This window comes from Malaclemys terrapin, chromosome 5 (genome assembly GCF_027887155.1).
Source record: "Malaclemys terrapin pileata isolate rMalTer1 chromosome 5, rMalTer1.hap1, whole genome shotgun sequence".
Lineage (NCBI taxonomy): Eukaryota > Metazoa > Chordata > Testudines > Emydidae > Malaclemys > Malaclemys terrapin.
In genome coordinates, this window is record NC_071509.1 from 124,728,426 (window position 1) to 124,744,434 (window position 16,009).

Genomic DNA, 16,009 nt, shown 5'->3' on the forward strand with positions numbered 1-16,009 from the left:
TAAACAAATTTCTAGATAAGCAAAAATGCTGCATATTTTTTCAAAATTAGAACCATCTGGTATGTCCCTCTGGTGGCTGTTCTTATATTAGTAGTTTTAAGAGTCTATTCTCTTTTTTTATTTGAAAAAAAAATTAAGGAAATCCAGGAACAAAAAATAAAAAGTACTGATTGTACCTTGGTTGGCTTAGAAAATAAAGAGTTGAATAGTGTATTTCATCACATAACTTTTTCAGTCTTTCTACATTAGAATTACAACTATGCAAACTACCAATCAATCTCTCAAAAAGACTTCTAATGTTTTTCTTAAAACCATCTGTTGTTTTCCTTCCTGCCTCCATTTTGTCTGTTCCACCTTCACAAGCCAGCAAAGTCTCACTCCTATTTTCACATTCTCCCACTATCGGTTCAAGTGTGTTGCCATAGTTAGTCAACAATAGGAAGAAGGGAGCCAGAAGAGCTCATCTTAATTAAAAGTAAGCACCTAATTGCTCAGTGGAGGAACAGGTTAGTCAGAACCTGTGCGCTGTCCCTGTGATCAGTTTGATTTCCATTGATCTTGAATAGCAAAAGTCCACAGTCTACTCATCTAAATGCTCTGTAGCAATGTTTTCAGTGTATTTACTCTTCTCTCTACCCTCATTGTGCGGCTATGCCAGAAAAAGGGAAGGAGACACTGGATAGGCTGCAACTTTATTCCTAAATGTCTGGGAATGCCTGGTAGGTAAAACGGTACAGTGCAGATAGTTCCATAGTCCTTTACGTATACCTAGAGATTTGCTGTCAGCCACCCCGCTGCTTGGACCTCACCACATACATCCCACCTCAGATGAGGTTTAACAGGGGTCATGGGAGGGGGGCTTGATTCCCTGCCATAAGTCATAGGAGTAGGAGCCCCTAACCACTCCTGTTTCCACTCCTATAAAGAATACCTTATTAAAGCCTTTCCCAGTCCATTTTACCTGATCACCATTTTACCTGATCACTGTTCCCTATGGAGTTCCTTCACTGGGAATCCGCCCCACACTTTTATATAATGAGTTGCAACACCATAGCCTAACCCCTTTACTCCCCTCCCTCCCCCCCCCGCTCCCCAAGCCTCCAGTTTGCCTTGGGGAAGGTGAAAAAAGCTACTTCACCTTGGCCAATCTGGGGGTGAGGGGAAAATTCCTCACCAACTGCGCTTCTTCTCTCTCTCCCCTCCTCCCTCCACCCCAGTTTCAACAGGTGGGAGACTGTTCAGCCTAGTCCGGGTGGAAAAGAGGGCCTCTACTGTACAGATGCGGACATAAATAGTCCGCTTCTCTTCAGGTCACCTGAGGGGTCGGGTGAGAATGGGTCAGCATCTGCATGCTGTCCGGGTATGGAGCTGCCTCCATGTAGTAACTCTCTCCCTTTCTAGTCCTTAAAGGGACAACACCTTCTCTGACAAACCAAAGGTCATTCTCTCATCAAATGTATCTGAAGATATTTTGCTCACAGACTTGAATGTCGTGATACATGTTCCATGCCCAGATGTCTCTTCCTCCCAACCACACTTATGACATGGTACTTCCAGCATTTCTTAATTTAAAAAAAAATTGAAATAAGTAAAAATTGTTGGGAGAAACATTAAACTGCTTTTATTTTAAAATGTGAATAATGCACCTTAATGCACACTCTGATTCCAAGTGTACATTTAACCTTCAAAAAGACAGACTAGCTTTCAGTTGGAGGTCCATATGACGATCTGGATTTAGCTAACTGCTTGATTCAAATTAGGCCTCAGAATGCATTTTGTTCCTGTGATATGGGAAAATATTTAGTGTCCTGATTTATTTTTTTTAATAAAACAACTGACTGCATCTATTGTGGAGGTAGGCCTAAAATTAACAGGCCTGGGCAATGGGGATGTAATCAAAGAAGAGTGAAGAATTTCAAGAGTTGTGAATAAACTTCAGATAAATGTCCAAGCTTTTTAAACTTTCTCTAAAGCAAACTTCCAAATATTTTGAGTTTCATCCATTCCTGTATGTAGCTAGGTAGATAAAAATGTGTTTTCTTTTGGAGAGAGTAACCGTGATCATGGAAAGTTTTACCTAAAGTAGAATACACCAATAACACTTAAATATTTCCATGGAAGCATTCAATGATTTTGTTGGGTTACAACTTATCATTTAGTAATAAGTAATTTTCCGATTTTCAAGTATATTCTGGATGTCTGAATACCAAGGAACACAATTTTGGACATTAATGAACTACTGAGTGAACCCTGGTGCATGTTTTTCAGTGTTATTTTTATAAATGTAATATATTCAAACCATCAATCGCTCCTTGTACCACTGTTTTTCGTTGGTCTTCTATTTGCTTAAAATCTAAAGTTAAAATAGAACTTTATTATCATGCTACTCCCAAATCCATTAAATATTTTGAGTTGGTTACTGTTTGACTTGTTAGCGATATTGAGCAGGTTTGTGTAGAGACTTTTCTGGATTTTTAGATTAGCAAATCCCTAGCCATAGTGAAAATAGTGATCCCACTTTGGGTCAATTCTGAATTTTCACACATGTATTCCAACACCGTCCATGTGTTGTTGTGGTTTTTTTTGTTTTTTTATCATCTGTAAAGCATGTCTGCAGATCTACCTAATGGAATAGAAGCCCAGAATTCCTCTTTAGATCTAAATAAACATTCAGTAGCTACTCAGACCATCGAGATGACACCTGCATCAGAACCTCCATCAACACCGTTACCAGCTATGAGGTCTGCTTCCCTGTCATTACTAAGTCAGTTAAATACACTGATATCCCCTAAGACTGGAAACCTGTTAAGATATTTAAATTTGCATGATACTAAAAATAAAGAATGCGTTCTCACGTAGGTAGCTTTACTTGCTCAAAATTTGTGGAAGACAAATGTGGTGGTGTATGTTAACACGCTTGCCTTGTAACTCCTTTCTGTTTGTCACAAAATGACATTGCCGTTAGAAATGTGATGTGCATTTCTCTTCAAACAAAAGACCTTTGTTGCATTAAATGTCACATTTGCAGTTACTTCAGTCATGTCTGGGCAGGTGGCATAATATGGAGAAAATGTTAAGAATGATACTTCAAGGTTCAACCCCACTCTGCTCAATTCCTGTAGCACACAAAGTAAATGGCAGAGTGGCAGCATAAAGCAAACGACTTACGCTACTAGTTTTCTGGAATGAAGAAATCACAATGAAAGGGTATAAAACACTAAGATGAAGCCCAAATTAGAATTTCTGAGAATCTCATTTTTAGTATTTACTGTTTTTTTTCCATCAGGCTATGCAGAGTGACATTAAATATATATGTCTCATCTCTGTAAATATAATAATTGGCCATTTACTGATTTTACAAGCAACAATACATGTTTCAGTCTTTACCAAAGTCAAGAAAAGTCACACAAAAATTGTGCCTCATCTCAGCTCTGACTTTCACTTTAACCCTGCTTCCCATTCAAGATACTGATGTTTTGTTCACTTTTTAACGTATGTTTATTATGCCACTTAAATGTAGATTAAACATCTTTTTTGTGTTGATTTGATTTTATTACCTTGAATGAAATGCAAACTGTTCACCAGACCAGAATCTACTTCAGACAGTTCACCGTTAGCCAAGTCTTCACCTGTCAGTGTTCCCTCTCCCAGACTTCCTGGACATGTCTCAAGTTCACCCCATGGGAGGTAAATGATTCTCCGGTGGTACTCTTCCTAATTATAACAGGAAAATCTATACTATCCATGTTTCTGTATTTTGGGGTAGATTTGACTGTCACCCATTTAAACTGAACATAACCAGTTTTATGAGCATGGCAGGAGGAGAAGAAAGAGGAGCAGAAACTTGAGGCCCATGAACACTTGATGGATACTAGTTAGCATAAGAAATAACATACTATGTAGTAAAACAATTCAGAAAGATCAACTTTGTCAGTGGGTGACCCTTCCCATGACCTGCTATAATTGATAACAATGAAGTGTTAATGTATAGGTTGAGAGTTAATTCAAATATATTTCCCACTGAGGCAAAACCATATTAAATATATTGAAAAAATATGGTGTGCTCTTAAAGGAATGTTGTACTATGTGGTGATGAAATGAGAGATGGCAAACTTCCAGTCACTGACCTTGGATACGTTAATTGGCACTATTTAGACCATGTTTTCTTGGCAGACTGTAGACTCTTTTTTGGAGGTCATCTATGGGTTTAGAAAGAGAAAATAATTTTTTTTTTTAAATGTTGTTCCTTAAGGTGAATAAGCTACACTGATGTACTGAATTTCATAAGCTAATAGTGTGGGTGTGTGGCTCTGTGTCTGGAAGAGAAAACAAACACCAAACAAGGCCTGTCATTTTTTGTACCTTATCCTAAATTTATTCAATTGGATTATTTTAGTTATCTGTACGGTATGGACAGATTGATGCAAAAGATAATCAAAAGGATAAAAATGGACCCTGTTCTTGGACAGTTCCACAGTTCCCTTAGCCTTAAGTATAACTACTCTTGACCCAGAGCCTCTCTAGAATTTGGATTACTCTGTTACAAGTGGTAGGGAACTAATTGTAGAGGGCTCTTGCCTTTGGAGCCTGATTATTCTCGTGGTCTTCTTCCAAAGCCTAAACTTTAGGTCATCAAGTATGACCTCATACAGGCCTTTGAGCTTTAGATTTCAACAGGGTATGCGGTCTCTGTTCTTCAGCTTTGTTGTTTTGAAAGTCGTGGCTTTTGTCGTTGGTTGGTTGTTACAGTGTGCCTGGCAATTGATGGTTACATTTACCTCTAGAACAAACTAATATGAAATATTTCTGGATGAAGCTTATAAGACTTACTTTTGAATTGTAATAACTTCTGTCTTAGGAAGCTCATCTCATGGCATCTGTTGGTCTCACAATAACACAGGAGATTTCACCTCCCTGAGTTTAAAAAAGAAACAAAAACCCAAACACCCAATTAGCTGACTTGCTGATGCCATCCTTTTCACAATCTGTTTACAAGGGTTAGCAGCCATAAAACATGGTTTTTATTACTTGTGCTTCTGTCTCTAGTATGTCCATTTAACTGCTGTTCCTATACCATATGTGCCATGATGTTGTAGTCAAATGTTTTACTGAAATCAGTGGTTTTTGTTGGCTGTTCACTACGTAACCTGGGCAAGACACTTAAGTTATCTGCTTCAGTTTAGCCACATGTAAAATAGGTGTCACACCTATGCATGGGACTTATTGGTTCATTAACCACTTTGGTGTACTTGAGTGAAAGAGTATATTCTGGTCATTGTTGTGGAAATTATGCTCAATTGGTTTAATTCTTGTTTTGCCATAATATTGGCTCTGCGTTAAAATATGAAGGTTACTGAGTGCAAACATCCTTAGATTTCTCCACACCCTCTTTGGCATGACAGCTTTTCTGACATGAATGGAAATTTGTTATTATTCGTCCCCCTAAGTGTATAGACTGCAGTTAGATCACACTAATAGCTGGCCAGTATCCTAATGGCGGAAGCAGTCGTCGTAGGTGCAGTATGATTAAGATGTGTACTTTGGTCTGTTACCCTTTTCCATCTTTTAGAGAGGAAGGAATATCCAGTGGCTAGGATACTAACGTAAGGAGTTGGGATACCTAGGTTCAATTTCCTGTTCTGCCACAAACTTCCTCTGTGACCTTGGGTGAGTTACTTAGTCTCTCTGGGTACATTTACATTTAGAATAGAAAGCCCATGGCACAGCCGTGGCTGGCCCAGGTCAGCTGACTCGGGTTTGTGGGGCTAAAAATCACTGTGTAGACCCGCATAGGGTCCCAGAGCCCAGGCTCCAGGCCAAGCCCAAATGTCCACACAGCCATTTTACAGCCCCACCTGATTCAAGCCAGCAATAGGTGTTTAAATGCAATGTAAACATACCTATGCTGTCTCTGTTCCCCATTTGTTAAAATAGGGATCATTGCACCTGTCTGTCTCACGGGGGTGCTATGATGATATTAAAAAGATAGTGAAGCTCAGAGACTTCACTGACTCAAAGCAGTATAGAAGCACTATTTTTATTTTGAAATAAATACAATGCACCATTCTGTATTAATACCTTGATCCAAGCATAGAACTACCATTGTCGAACATTTCACGTGAGCAGCATTTTTGTGGTTTTTATGTTTTTTGTGGCAGCCATTGTTTAAAGAAATAGGTTCTTTGTGTTCTCTGCTGTGACTCAAGGCTCTTGAAGGGAGGATGCTGCTGCCCTTTATTTATATTATTTATGTACCTAGTGCCTCTCCTAAATGATGAATCTTAAGCTTCCACTATTATCCCCTACATATCTTTATGCCTTCATAGTGGACATAGCTTCAATACAAATTTATCAACATTTACCAAAAAATAAAGGAAATAAACAGAAAAACATGCCAGTTGTTAAATGGTAATAACAGGCTTTGTTTCAATCCCTGACATTTACCACCTCAGGCTCTAGCAGATGGCTAAGGGGAACCAAATTGCAAAGGTAGGACTCCCTCAAATGAGAACCCTCTGCCTGGCACTAGTCTTACCCTAGGAGCTGACAACGCGTGTAACTCAGCCAATTTCTACCAGTTCCAAAGCAGACTCTCTAAAACCAGTTACCGCATCAATCAGGGCTTTAGAGATAATTACTGACACTATGAATTTGACCTAGAAGAGATGAGGAAGTCAAGACAGAGATTTGTGCATAGATCTGTATTCTGAGAGCCCACCCCACTCAGCTACGTTCTGAACCAAATGAAGCTTCTGGCTGGTCTTCAAGTATGCTGTGTCGAGTCCATTACAGTGATTTTTACCTGGGAAAGCTATGGGTGTTACTCTCTTGAGGTCAGTATTGGAGCAGGTTTGCAGTTTCCAGGCCTGCTGTAGTAGATGTTACCATCTCTAGCATCTGTCAGAGAATCCAGGAACAATGATTGATCTAATTACACCTTTAAGCTGAGAGCCATTCTGACAAAAGGTGAGCATACACACTGAATAACGGACAAAGATAGTATTGCCTCACCCACACCTGTAGAAGTTTCCTCCTACTGAGAATCCAATATGAAGCGTTGAGTTGAGTTTCAGCCAGTTTCCCCTCCATCCACATGTACCAACCAACAGGCCCCAAGCAGCTCCCCCCCCCCCCAAAAGCCGCGATCACGATCTGCGGTGGCAATTTGACGGGAGGTCCTTCGCTCCAAGTAGGAGCGAGGGACCGTCCGCCAAATTGCCACCGAACAGCTGGACGTGCCGCCCCTCTCCGAAGTGGCCGCCCCAAGCACCTGCTTGGTAAGCTAGTGCCTGGAGCTGGCCCTGCCAGCCAAGTTTAAGGAAATAAGACCAGAAGATCAGCCCACCAATCAAATAAACTCCCTTTCCTTGATATCTTATAAGCTGTCTGTAAACCATAGTGACCCACAGGGATCACATAAGGAAGTTGCTGTTTAGATGCTGGTGTGTTAATAGTTGTCAAGAGCAGATGGTGACAGCATTCCCCTTAGGCCACAGACATGGGGACTCAGTCACTGAGTGGTAATCTCAGTTTAGTTGGACCATTGAGGTTCCTCTTCACTGTGGAAGTGGGAGCTGGTTAGAACAGCTGAAGCAGCATAGGACTAAAATGGTCTAAAACGCTTCCTGGAGCGGAGCGGCGTAGGACCAGGGCAGGCATGCAGGGAGCCTGCCCTAGCTCCGGTGCGTGCCGCTGCCACCCCGGAGCCACTTTAGGTAAGCAGCGCAGCGTCGGAGCCCAAACCCCACCTGCACCCCACCACCCCCCCTACTCCCTGGCCTAAGCCCCCTGCCTGCACCTCGCTCCCCTCCTGCACCCTGAGCCCCCTCGTACACCCTGCACCTGAGCCCCCTCCTGCACTCCACACCTCTCCTGCACCCCAACCCCCTTCCAAGCCCCCTGCCGCACCCCGTACCCCTCCTGCATCCCAACCCCCTGCATACAATTTCCCCACCCAGATGAAAGTTTGTCCACCCCGATTTAGTACATATGGCAGGGTGCCCTTTTAGCACTTCTTTAAGATCAAAATAAATAAACTTTGCTTTTACCGTTATTTGTGGTATACTGACACACCCATACGTTTTTTAAAATCATAGTATAACTACCTTTTCAAATGGATGTTTTTATTTTGAAAGATTTAGATAAAATAGTGAAAGAATTGTTAGTGTCTCTCTCTCTCTCTCTCTCTCTCCCCCTGGTCAAGCCAAAAGGTCCATCAAACTGTTTTCATAGGTTGGACCATCTCCAAATGTGTAGCAAGATGAGTTTAGAGGTAGCTCTCATGTTCATTTCTGGCACATACTAAGATGGCTTTATCTTAGGATAGTGTAGATAAAACTGTCCTTCCCTCTTGTTAAGTTTTTAGCGTTCTCTCTTGTAAAGTAGGGTAATTCTTGTTTCAATGTCTCCCCTATGTAAGTTAGTAAAAGGTTTTGTTTTTTTTTGCCTTAGTGAGATCAGAGGAGGAGGAGGATTATGGTAAGTGTTAACAGTAATGACATTTAGAAGCATTTATATTTTGATTCAATGTTTCAGTTAGAGTAGCGCTCTGAGAGACTGGCTAGGATCATCACCCTGTTATGATGGGTATTGTACAAGCAGAGATGGCCGTTGCCCCTAAGCACAGGCACATCTGGAACATCATACTGAAGACACAATGCAGTGGCTCACTTGCGCCCTTACTTATTAATTTTTCCCTCTGATGCCAAAGCAACTTATTTGAAATAACACATTTAGTAAGTGCTTACTAAAATAAGGGGAAACAAATATCTATCCCCACCTAATTGTTACTGCAATAGGTTGATCTGGAAGAAATTCCAGTATAGATAACATCTGAAATGGTGGACTCAGATATGCCCCTGGGCCCCCAATGTTTGTGCATATTGCAAAACGGACAGTTTGGTACACTATCACAAGAACAGCAGTATCTGCTCCAGAAAGGTAGAGGGGTGAGGTGCATTTGCTTACCTATGGGTTAAGCTTGTAGGGCGGGCAAGTGTTGTGAATGTAGGGAAGGGAAAGTAATTTAGCTGATGCTTGTGTATGGTTCCTGTTCTTATGGGGGGGGGGGGGGGGTTGGGGAATGCATTCTGAGGAGACTAGATATGCCAGGCTGAAATCGGATCTCAGTCTTTAAGCACTGAATTCACTCACAAGTCTGGAAAATAATCCCTCTTACGCCAAAGAAAGTACCTCTTTGTTGGTATGGTAAATTCATGTATTACCTCACACTTACAAGAACAAGTAATCCAGAACACCTAGACAGTTCCTAACCTGAGCGGCTTTGTTTTGTGTGTGTGCGCACGCGGGGGGGGAGGGGGTGTTGTAGTTTGTAGTAGTAAAGACATTTGAAAATAATTGGCTACTAATGGTGTTCTATGAACCGAGCTCATTGTTTTCATTAACTACTTTATAGTCAACCTGTGGAACTCCTTGCCTGAGGAGGTTCTGAAGGCTAAGACTATAACAGGGTTTAAAAGGGAACTGGATAAATTCATGGAGGTTAAGTCCATTAAAGGCTATTAGTCAGGATGGGTAAGGAATGGTGTCCCTAGCCTCTGTTTGTCAGATGGTGGAGATGGATGGCAGGAGAGATATCACTTGTTAGGTTTACTCCCTCTGGGGCACCTGACATTGGCCACTGTCGATAGACAGGATACTGGGCTGGATGGACTTTTGGTCTGACCCAGTATGGCCATTCTTATGTTCTTAAGCGGTGAAAGGCTGTTGTCTCAAACACTCTTTAAGTAGCATACATCTTAAATTGATCTCCAAAAAAGTCCTATTTTCAAAACCATGACCATCTGAAATTAATGAGTAATTGCTGTGAAAGCCATCATATATTTAGCAATGCAGAAAAAGGCTATCCAAGGGTCAGAAGACTTAATCTCATCACTTATGTCCTGCATTTATTGTCACTGAGCTAGCGTAGATCTTCCTTTTCCTGGTGGTCTAGCTCTTTCCTTGGCTGAAATCAGTCACTTGTGTCATCCACTTCTGAACCCAAGAAAAGGAGAGAGTTTGATTGCCGTTACAGCTTATGAAGAAGCTGGAACTTATTACTGAATGAAAGCCAGCCTTACTGCCTGTTTGGCAGATTTCACAGTGTAAAGTAAAATGATTGTAATTGTTGTTTCATTCCTGTAATTAAAGTGCAAATTAGTCATGAGGCAATATACCAAACTGCTGTATCTTGTTTGGTCTGTTGTTTATTTCCCCATATAAAATTGTTGTATTAAAATGTGGGCATTCCTTACGCCTCCTAATGTTTAAATGTTTATAACTAATTTAAAAATTACTTTTATGGATTTACCCATTCACTCCTTCAAGGATCACTCATTCAATACTTTCCCAGGCAACTTTAACCTCCAGAAAAAAATAGGTGTCCCAGATACCTTGAAATAGACAGACATAATATGAAGCAGGTCAGTGGCAACAAGAGTCTTTAGGTTGTTCAGTTACATCTGTGAAAAGTTACCATGCGTCTGACGAAGTGGGTATTCACCCACGAAAGCTTATGCTCCAATACGTCTGTTAGTCTATAAGGTGCCACAAGACTCTTGGTCGCTTTTTACATGTCTTAACAGTGTCACAAATGTCTTTGGGTGGATTTAAAAAAAAGCAGTTTGGTTGCTTTAAAATAAAAAACAACTTTTGAGGATGGTGTGTTGTCAGTGTGAATGTTCCCATTAAAATGAGGGAAAATACATAACCCCAAAGTAATGTGTGCGAAGTGGTTAATTTGGAATGTTAGTCTTTACTTTTCAAATGGTCTAAGAAATACTTTGAATTAGGTATTCTTACTATATCACAAATTTGCACATTATCCTTTAATATATGGTTTTAAATATGAATAGTCAAATCTTGAAGTGCTCTTTCTGATTAAAAGGCAGCCAATAGTATATTCTGAAATAAGTGTAATCTTTAGCTGATGCTTTTGCAATAAAAACCCAGTGTTAAAGTAATTCCCTTTTCTAGCCACCAACAAAGCAAAAAGAATATAAAGTAACTGTTCTACAAGAAATGAGGGTGTAAATCCAAACATGACTGAAAAATTCCCCAAAGGAGAACAAGCTCATGTGATATCAAACTATTTCTCTGCATTTAGTGTCTCGTACAGAGCCCAGTGAAATCAATGGGACTGTAAGAACTGAATTCAAGGGCAGCTCCAGAAAATAATTAGAAAGGGCAAAATCCCTGTGTTTGTCATTAGGGCTGGTTCAAAAAAGAAAAAAAAAAAACGCTAGAGGGGAACTACGCAAATATCATTTTCTATATTTTTAGTTTAGCCATCTCCTGGGTTGAAAAATGAGGGAAAAATTGTATGAATTGCCCACTCACCTGCCAAAATCTGAAATTTGATCAAAATTTCTAAATTTACAGAACTTTGTGTAAATGGGGTGGAGAGCGGTGGGAGGCTTCTGATTGCCAAAGATTTAATACAAACAAAATACTAGCAGACGTGTATATTTTACTGTTAACTTACCATAGTTCCTTTAGTATATAACCAAAGTAATTATTTTCCTTGGAGGCTATACACTGTGATACTGTGGGGATTTTTTATATTTATTTTCTCTGCTTAGTGTGCTACTTACATCTCTGCTTTCTTTTGCCTTAGAAAACTCTTGTTTGACAATCCTTTGGAAGCCTTACCTAAGTGTGCACCTCATCCACCTGCTGTTGTTCAGGTTTTAAGTGTCAGTAGTCAAGTTGCCACAGTGTCTAAAGTGGCATCTACTTACGCTAGGTAGTGTGTCTTATGTCACACATTCTGTTTAAAATTGCTGGAATCATTATTTTAAAAAAAAAAAGTTACATACTTTGCTTTCATTGTTAAATGAGGCTATTTGTAGGCTATCAAAGTTAAACCTTGAAAAAAGCTACTGCCCTGAGGAATCAGTTTGTGGCTGGTCCTATTTTTCTTGCTGCATTTTTTGTTAATCTGGAAGATAACACAGTAGAAGAGTCCCTATGCCTTGCTGCCCTTTACCAGTAGCATCTTGTCACAAATAAAACCCCTGTTAGAAATAGATAGCAGCTATTGTTTATCTTTTTATTAAATAAAGAATTCCAGTTGCAATGCTTCTGCATATCTGATCTCATAACTACTTCTTGTTAAATTAATGTCAACTAGGAAAATAACTCAGTCTGCCGAGTTGAGTGCTCCAGGTCCAGCAAGCTTAATAACAAATGAAGTCGGTAAAGAAAGTTCTCTATCTGATAAGCACACAGTAGCTACACAGACCTCTGAGCCACCCTTGCTCACAGTTGCACCAGCGGAGCCACCTTGTGCAGTCCAACACGTGGAATCCATACCTTCGGTGCCTCCTATTCCTGACAGGTACACAAATCTTGGCCATCTTAAAATTGGAATACAAATAATATAAAATAATGTGGTTTCATCTCATTTTACGGCATGATGCTGTAAAATGTGCATTGCCATATTATCCACTAACATGGAGTTCTTGGAGCAAAATACAGTAAAATGCTGTTTTGGATTGTGTGATGAAGTGCCATAAAGGAATTAGTCCCTTACCAAAATGATATGTTGACCTAGCAGTGAAATGCTTTTCTCCTGAAAAATGCAGTGAAGGGGAAAATTAGGGTAAGTTTATAAATAGCAGTGATTCAGTTCAATTTTTAAATAGACAGATTTGTAGCAACGAAACTTTGTAAGGCTTACTGCTCTTAATCAGTAACAGTAACCATATACTTGACTTTGTTTTCTGGAAGGCAAGTGTTTTATTTTGTCATATTCATTTTGATTTCATGATCCTTGCTCTTGTTGCCTAAAATATGCTAGATGTGTATATAATGTTCTTTTACCCTCTCGATATTTTTTTGGGCAGGCATTATATATTTGTGCCTTCTTTTGAAACAAGTCCTTTTTGCTAAAATCTCAAGTTCTCAGTCTAGATCATCTTTAAGTCATACAAGGTAAAATTTATGATGTGCACACAGCAGACTGTTAAGTGAAAGCGTGACAATATCTCTATTTAAATCAAAGCTGCACTGCAAAATGATGTTGTCATTCATGTGTTTGGTTTAGTTATTTCTGAAACCGATTGAAAAATGGAAAAACAAGTGTGTGGAAATTTTTTAAGTTGAAGTTTTCCAGGGTTCTAAATGGACCTTTTAACATTTTTTTTCCCCGAAATATTTTTCAGTATATTTATCTTTGGGTTGGTTTTGGGGTTTTTTGTCTCCCCCCCCCCCTTTTTTTTTTTCTTTTTATTCTCCTCCCTCCTGGGGACAGTGACTGGGGGGAGGAGGGTAAGAAAAAGTGAAGACAGAGGTATGGAGAGAGGCGAATAGAAGGAAAACCTGAAAATAGTGATTTTTTTTTTTTTTTGAAAATCAGTTTTTGTGATGTGCACTAGTTATTTGTTGTACCTTTAATGTCTTTTTTTCTTTTAAATGATGATTTTGGTATAATATTATACTGATTCTGATTTTAAGGTGATCAGCAGAATAACTTTCAAACTCATTTTGATGCTCTCATGAAGAACTAGTCAGAGAATCCAAGACCCTGATCCTACAACATGCTCTGTGTGAGTGGACCCCCTGCACCCAGACTGAGTTAATTATAGGATAAGGGCCCAAGGTTGTGAATTGTTGTACTGAATTAGATTTTTTTTTTACTGAAAGCTGTATTGATCATTTAAGAGTGTTGTGCCTAAGAAAAATCCGTTTTTCCATATTCATGTTTAAGGGTCAACAGAGTAGTCTTTCCACCAACTTATGCGTTGAAATGGCACCTTCATGATGGCACAGTTTTCAGTGATTACTTCAAGCTGCTTCTACTATTTCTTGGTTGAGATCTCTTTCCTTTCTCTCTGTTTTCTCCCCTTTTCGATGAAAGCTTCTACACTAGAAAAGCGCTGCCTGAAAATCCATTGGAAGATCTGCCAAAGTTTTCTCCCATCCCTGTTCCTTCTCCTTCCAGGCAGAGCTTAAAAGTTATAAGCAGTGCTGCCGCTGCCGTGTCTGCTGCTGTTGCTGTACGGGCCAGGTAGAAATCAGCTGTAAAACGGAGCCGCCTTAATTTTTATCAATCAGTTTCAAAAAGCTCATGCTCACTTAGGAGTTAACTGGGAGAGATGTAAAATCGGAAACGGTTAACTTTCACCTTAGCAATATGTGCATGGGGTTAGAATAGAATAGTCTCCTATGTTTTACTCTGCTATTGGCAAAGTCTGGGGCAATAACTTTAACTTTTGAGTCTCATGATGCCCATTTTCTATCTGGATAAATTAATACCCCCTTGCCTTGCATGGTGCTTGAAGATTAATTGATATTTATCAATAGCTTTTAGATCCTTAGATGCCATCGGCTATACTGGGATATTTTATGACTATCTAAACATTTATTATGTTTTTAGTTATTAAATGATTTTGCAGACACTGAAGTGGTTTCTCAATAAGTTTCTCAAGGGAGGGAGTGATCACTTTCCAGTTACAATTCTTGTCACACTCTTATGGAAACTGTTGGGAAGCTCAGATCTCACATGTTATTTTAGTAGTTCCTGTCAGTTTTCATCTTTGTGTGGATAGCTAGTGTATTTACCAAGTCTTTCTAAATGCTTGCTAGACTCTCCGATCCTAACGTCTACCGTTCGCTCTTGGATGCCCTTCTCATCACCCCTATCACTAAACCTCCTCCTCTACAAAGTATCAGGCCCTCAAGGAAATCAACAAGTGCTTTGGAGTTGCAAAAGAAAGAGAGGTATTGTATGAGAGTGATGCTCTTTTGTCACTGAAGGCTAATAAGACATGAGTTTCTGTATCGGTGTCTTTTTCTGTTGACTGCATCTTCTAAGTGATCTGTCTGATATGCTCTCCTGCATGATATCACCGGTCCAGTATACTACTGATTCCACCTCTTTGTGGAACTAATCTGCACTTTGGTGGTCCTAACATAGTTAATGTCCCATTAATTGAGCAAAAATTTCTTACCTACAGTTGTGTGACTTTGAGGTACACAGTACAGTTTGTAATGCACAGTCAGTTTTATGGAGGCATGACCACTCCGGTTAATTTATTGGAGAAGAAAGAAAAAACGATTACTTGGGATTTCTAATAGGAGTGAGATATTTGCAACAGTTTGATGAGCAAGAAAGCCATGTTAAGCTATTGGAACAAAGAACTTCTATTTCTCAAAGGTTGATTTTTCATATATAAAAACAAATAACTGGCATGTTGTACAGCAAATAAATATTTGTAAACATAATTGCCATTTATACCCTTTGCTCAAGGGCTGGTGAGGCTAGATGTACCAGAACTTTTTGTTCCTGTTTCCCAACTGCAACTATGTTAGAATCAGCTTCCTTGGAAGCTACTGTTATCTAATGGAATTCATTCTTAAAGCCACAGATCTGTATTGGTTTTTAAATGGCAATGGTTCGTTAATTATGTTCAGCAAACACATAACAGGGGAACTTCCAGATGGGTAACAGTGCACTTACCAGCACTGTTTCTCCTGGATAGAGAACTTTAAGGAGACAGAGCCCAATTTTTAGGTGCAGTTGAGCTCCACTTGTAGCAAAAAATGGTGGGCGAGGCAAAGGTACATTTTTTCTCTTGTATTCTGGGGCTGCTGGCATCACTTTGGACCTCAGCAAAAGTTAAATCAGCCTGTTTTGGGAGAAGTTGCCAAATAAATACATTGAAGGCATGTGAGGAAAAATATCCTCAAACCATTTATTTTCAGTTTCATATTTTGCTGCGTCGACTTTTAAACAGAAATGAAGAAAATTATTTTTGTTAGGGCAGGCTTAAGTTCATATAGTAAATTGTTAGGCTTGAAATTAGACGAAGGTTTCTGACCGTCAGAGGGGTGAAATATTGGAACGGCCTTCCGAGGGAAACGGTGGGGGAGACGGACCTGTCTGGATTTAAGATTAAGTTGGATAAGTTTATGGAGGGAATGGTTTAATGGGAAAACATAGTAGCCAAGGAAAACCAAGCAATGGTACATAAATAGCATAATGGCCAACAAGGGCCAGGCTAGA

At 39.7% G+C, this 16,009-nt stretch overlaps 1 protein-coding gene across 14 annotated transcripts in view; it reads left to right on the top strand.

The window, feature by feature from the left end:
- Positions 1 to 16,009, top strand: part of PDLIM5 (PDZ and LIM domain 5) — a 230,558-nt gene that overhangs the window by 155,107 nt on the left and 59,442 nt on the right. For 8 of the 14 annotated variants that reach the window (XM_054028930.1, XM_054028937.1, XM_054028939.1 and 5 more), the window contains 6 exons: positions 2,607 to 2,741; positions 3,586 to 3,687; positions 11,618 to 11,746; positions 12,134 to 12,340; positions 13,862 to 14,011; positions 14,590 to 14,724. The exons of 3 other annotated variants lie outside the window; for them this stretch is intronic. In XM_054028930.1, coding sequence (XP_053884905.1) covers positions 2,607 to 2,741; positions 3,586 to 3,687; positions 11,618 to 11,746; positions 12,134 to 12,340; positions 13,862 to 14,011; positions 14,590 to 14,724 — 858 coding nt within the window. The remainder of the gene's footprint in view (positions 1 to 2,606; positions 2,742 to 3,585; positions 3,688 to 11,617; positions 11,747 to 12,133; positions 12,341 to 13,861; positions 14,012 to 14,589; positions 14,725 to 16,009) is intronic. 3 more of the 14 variants (XM_054028931.1, XM_054028938.1, XM_054028941.1) reach the window with 3 other exon arrangements.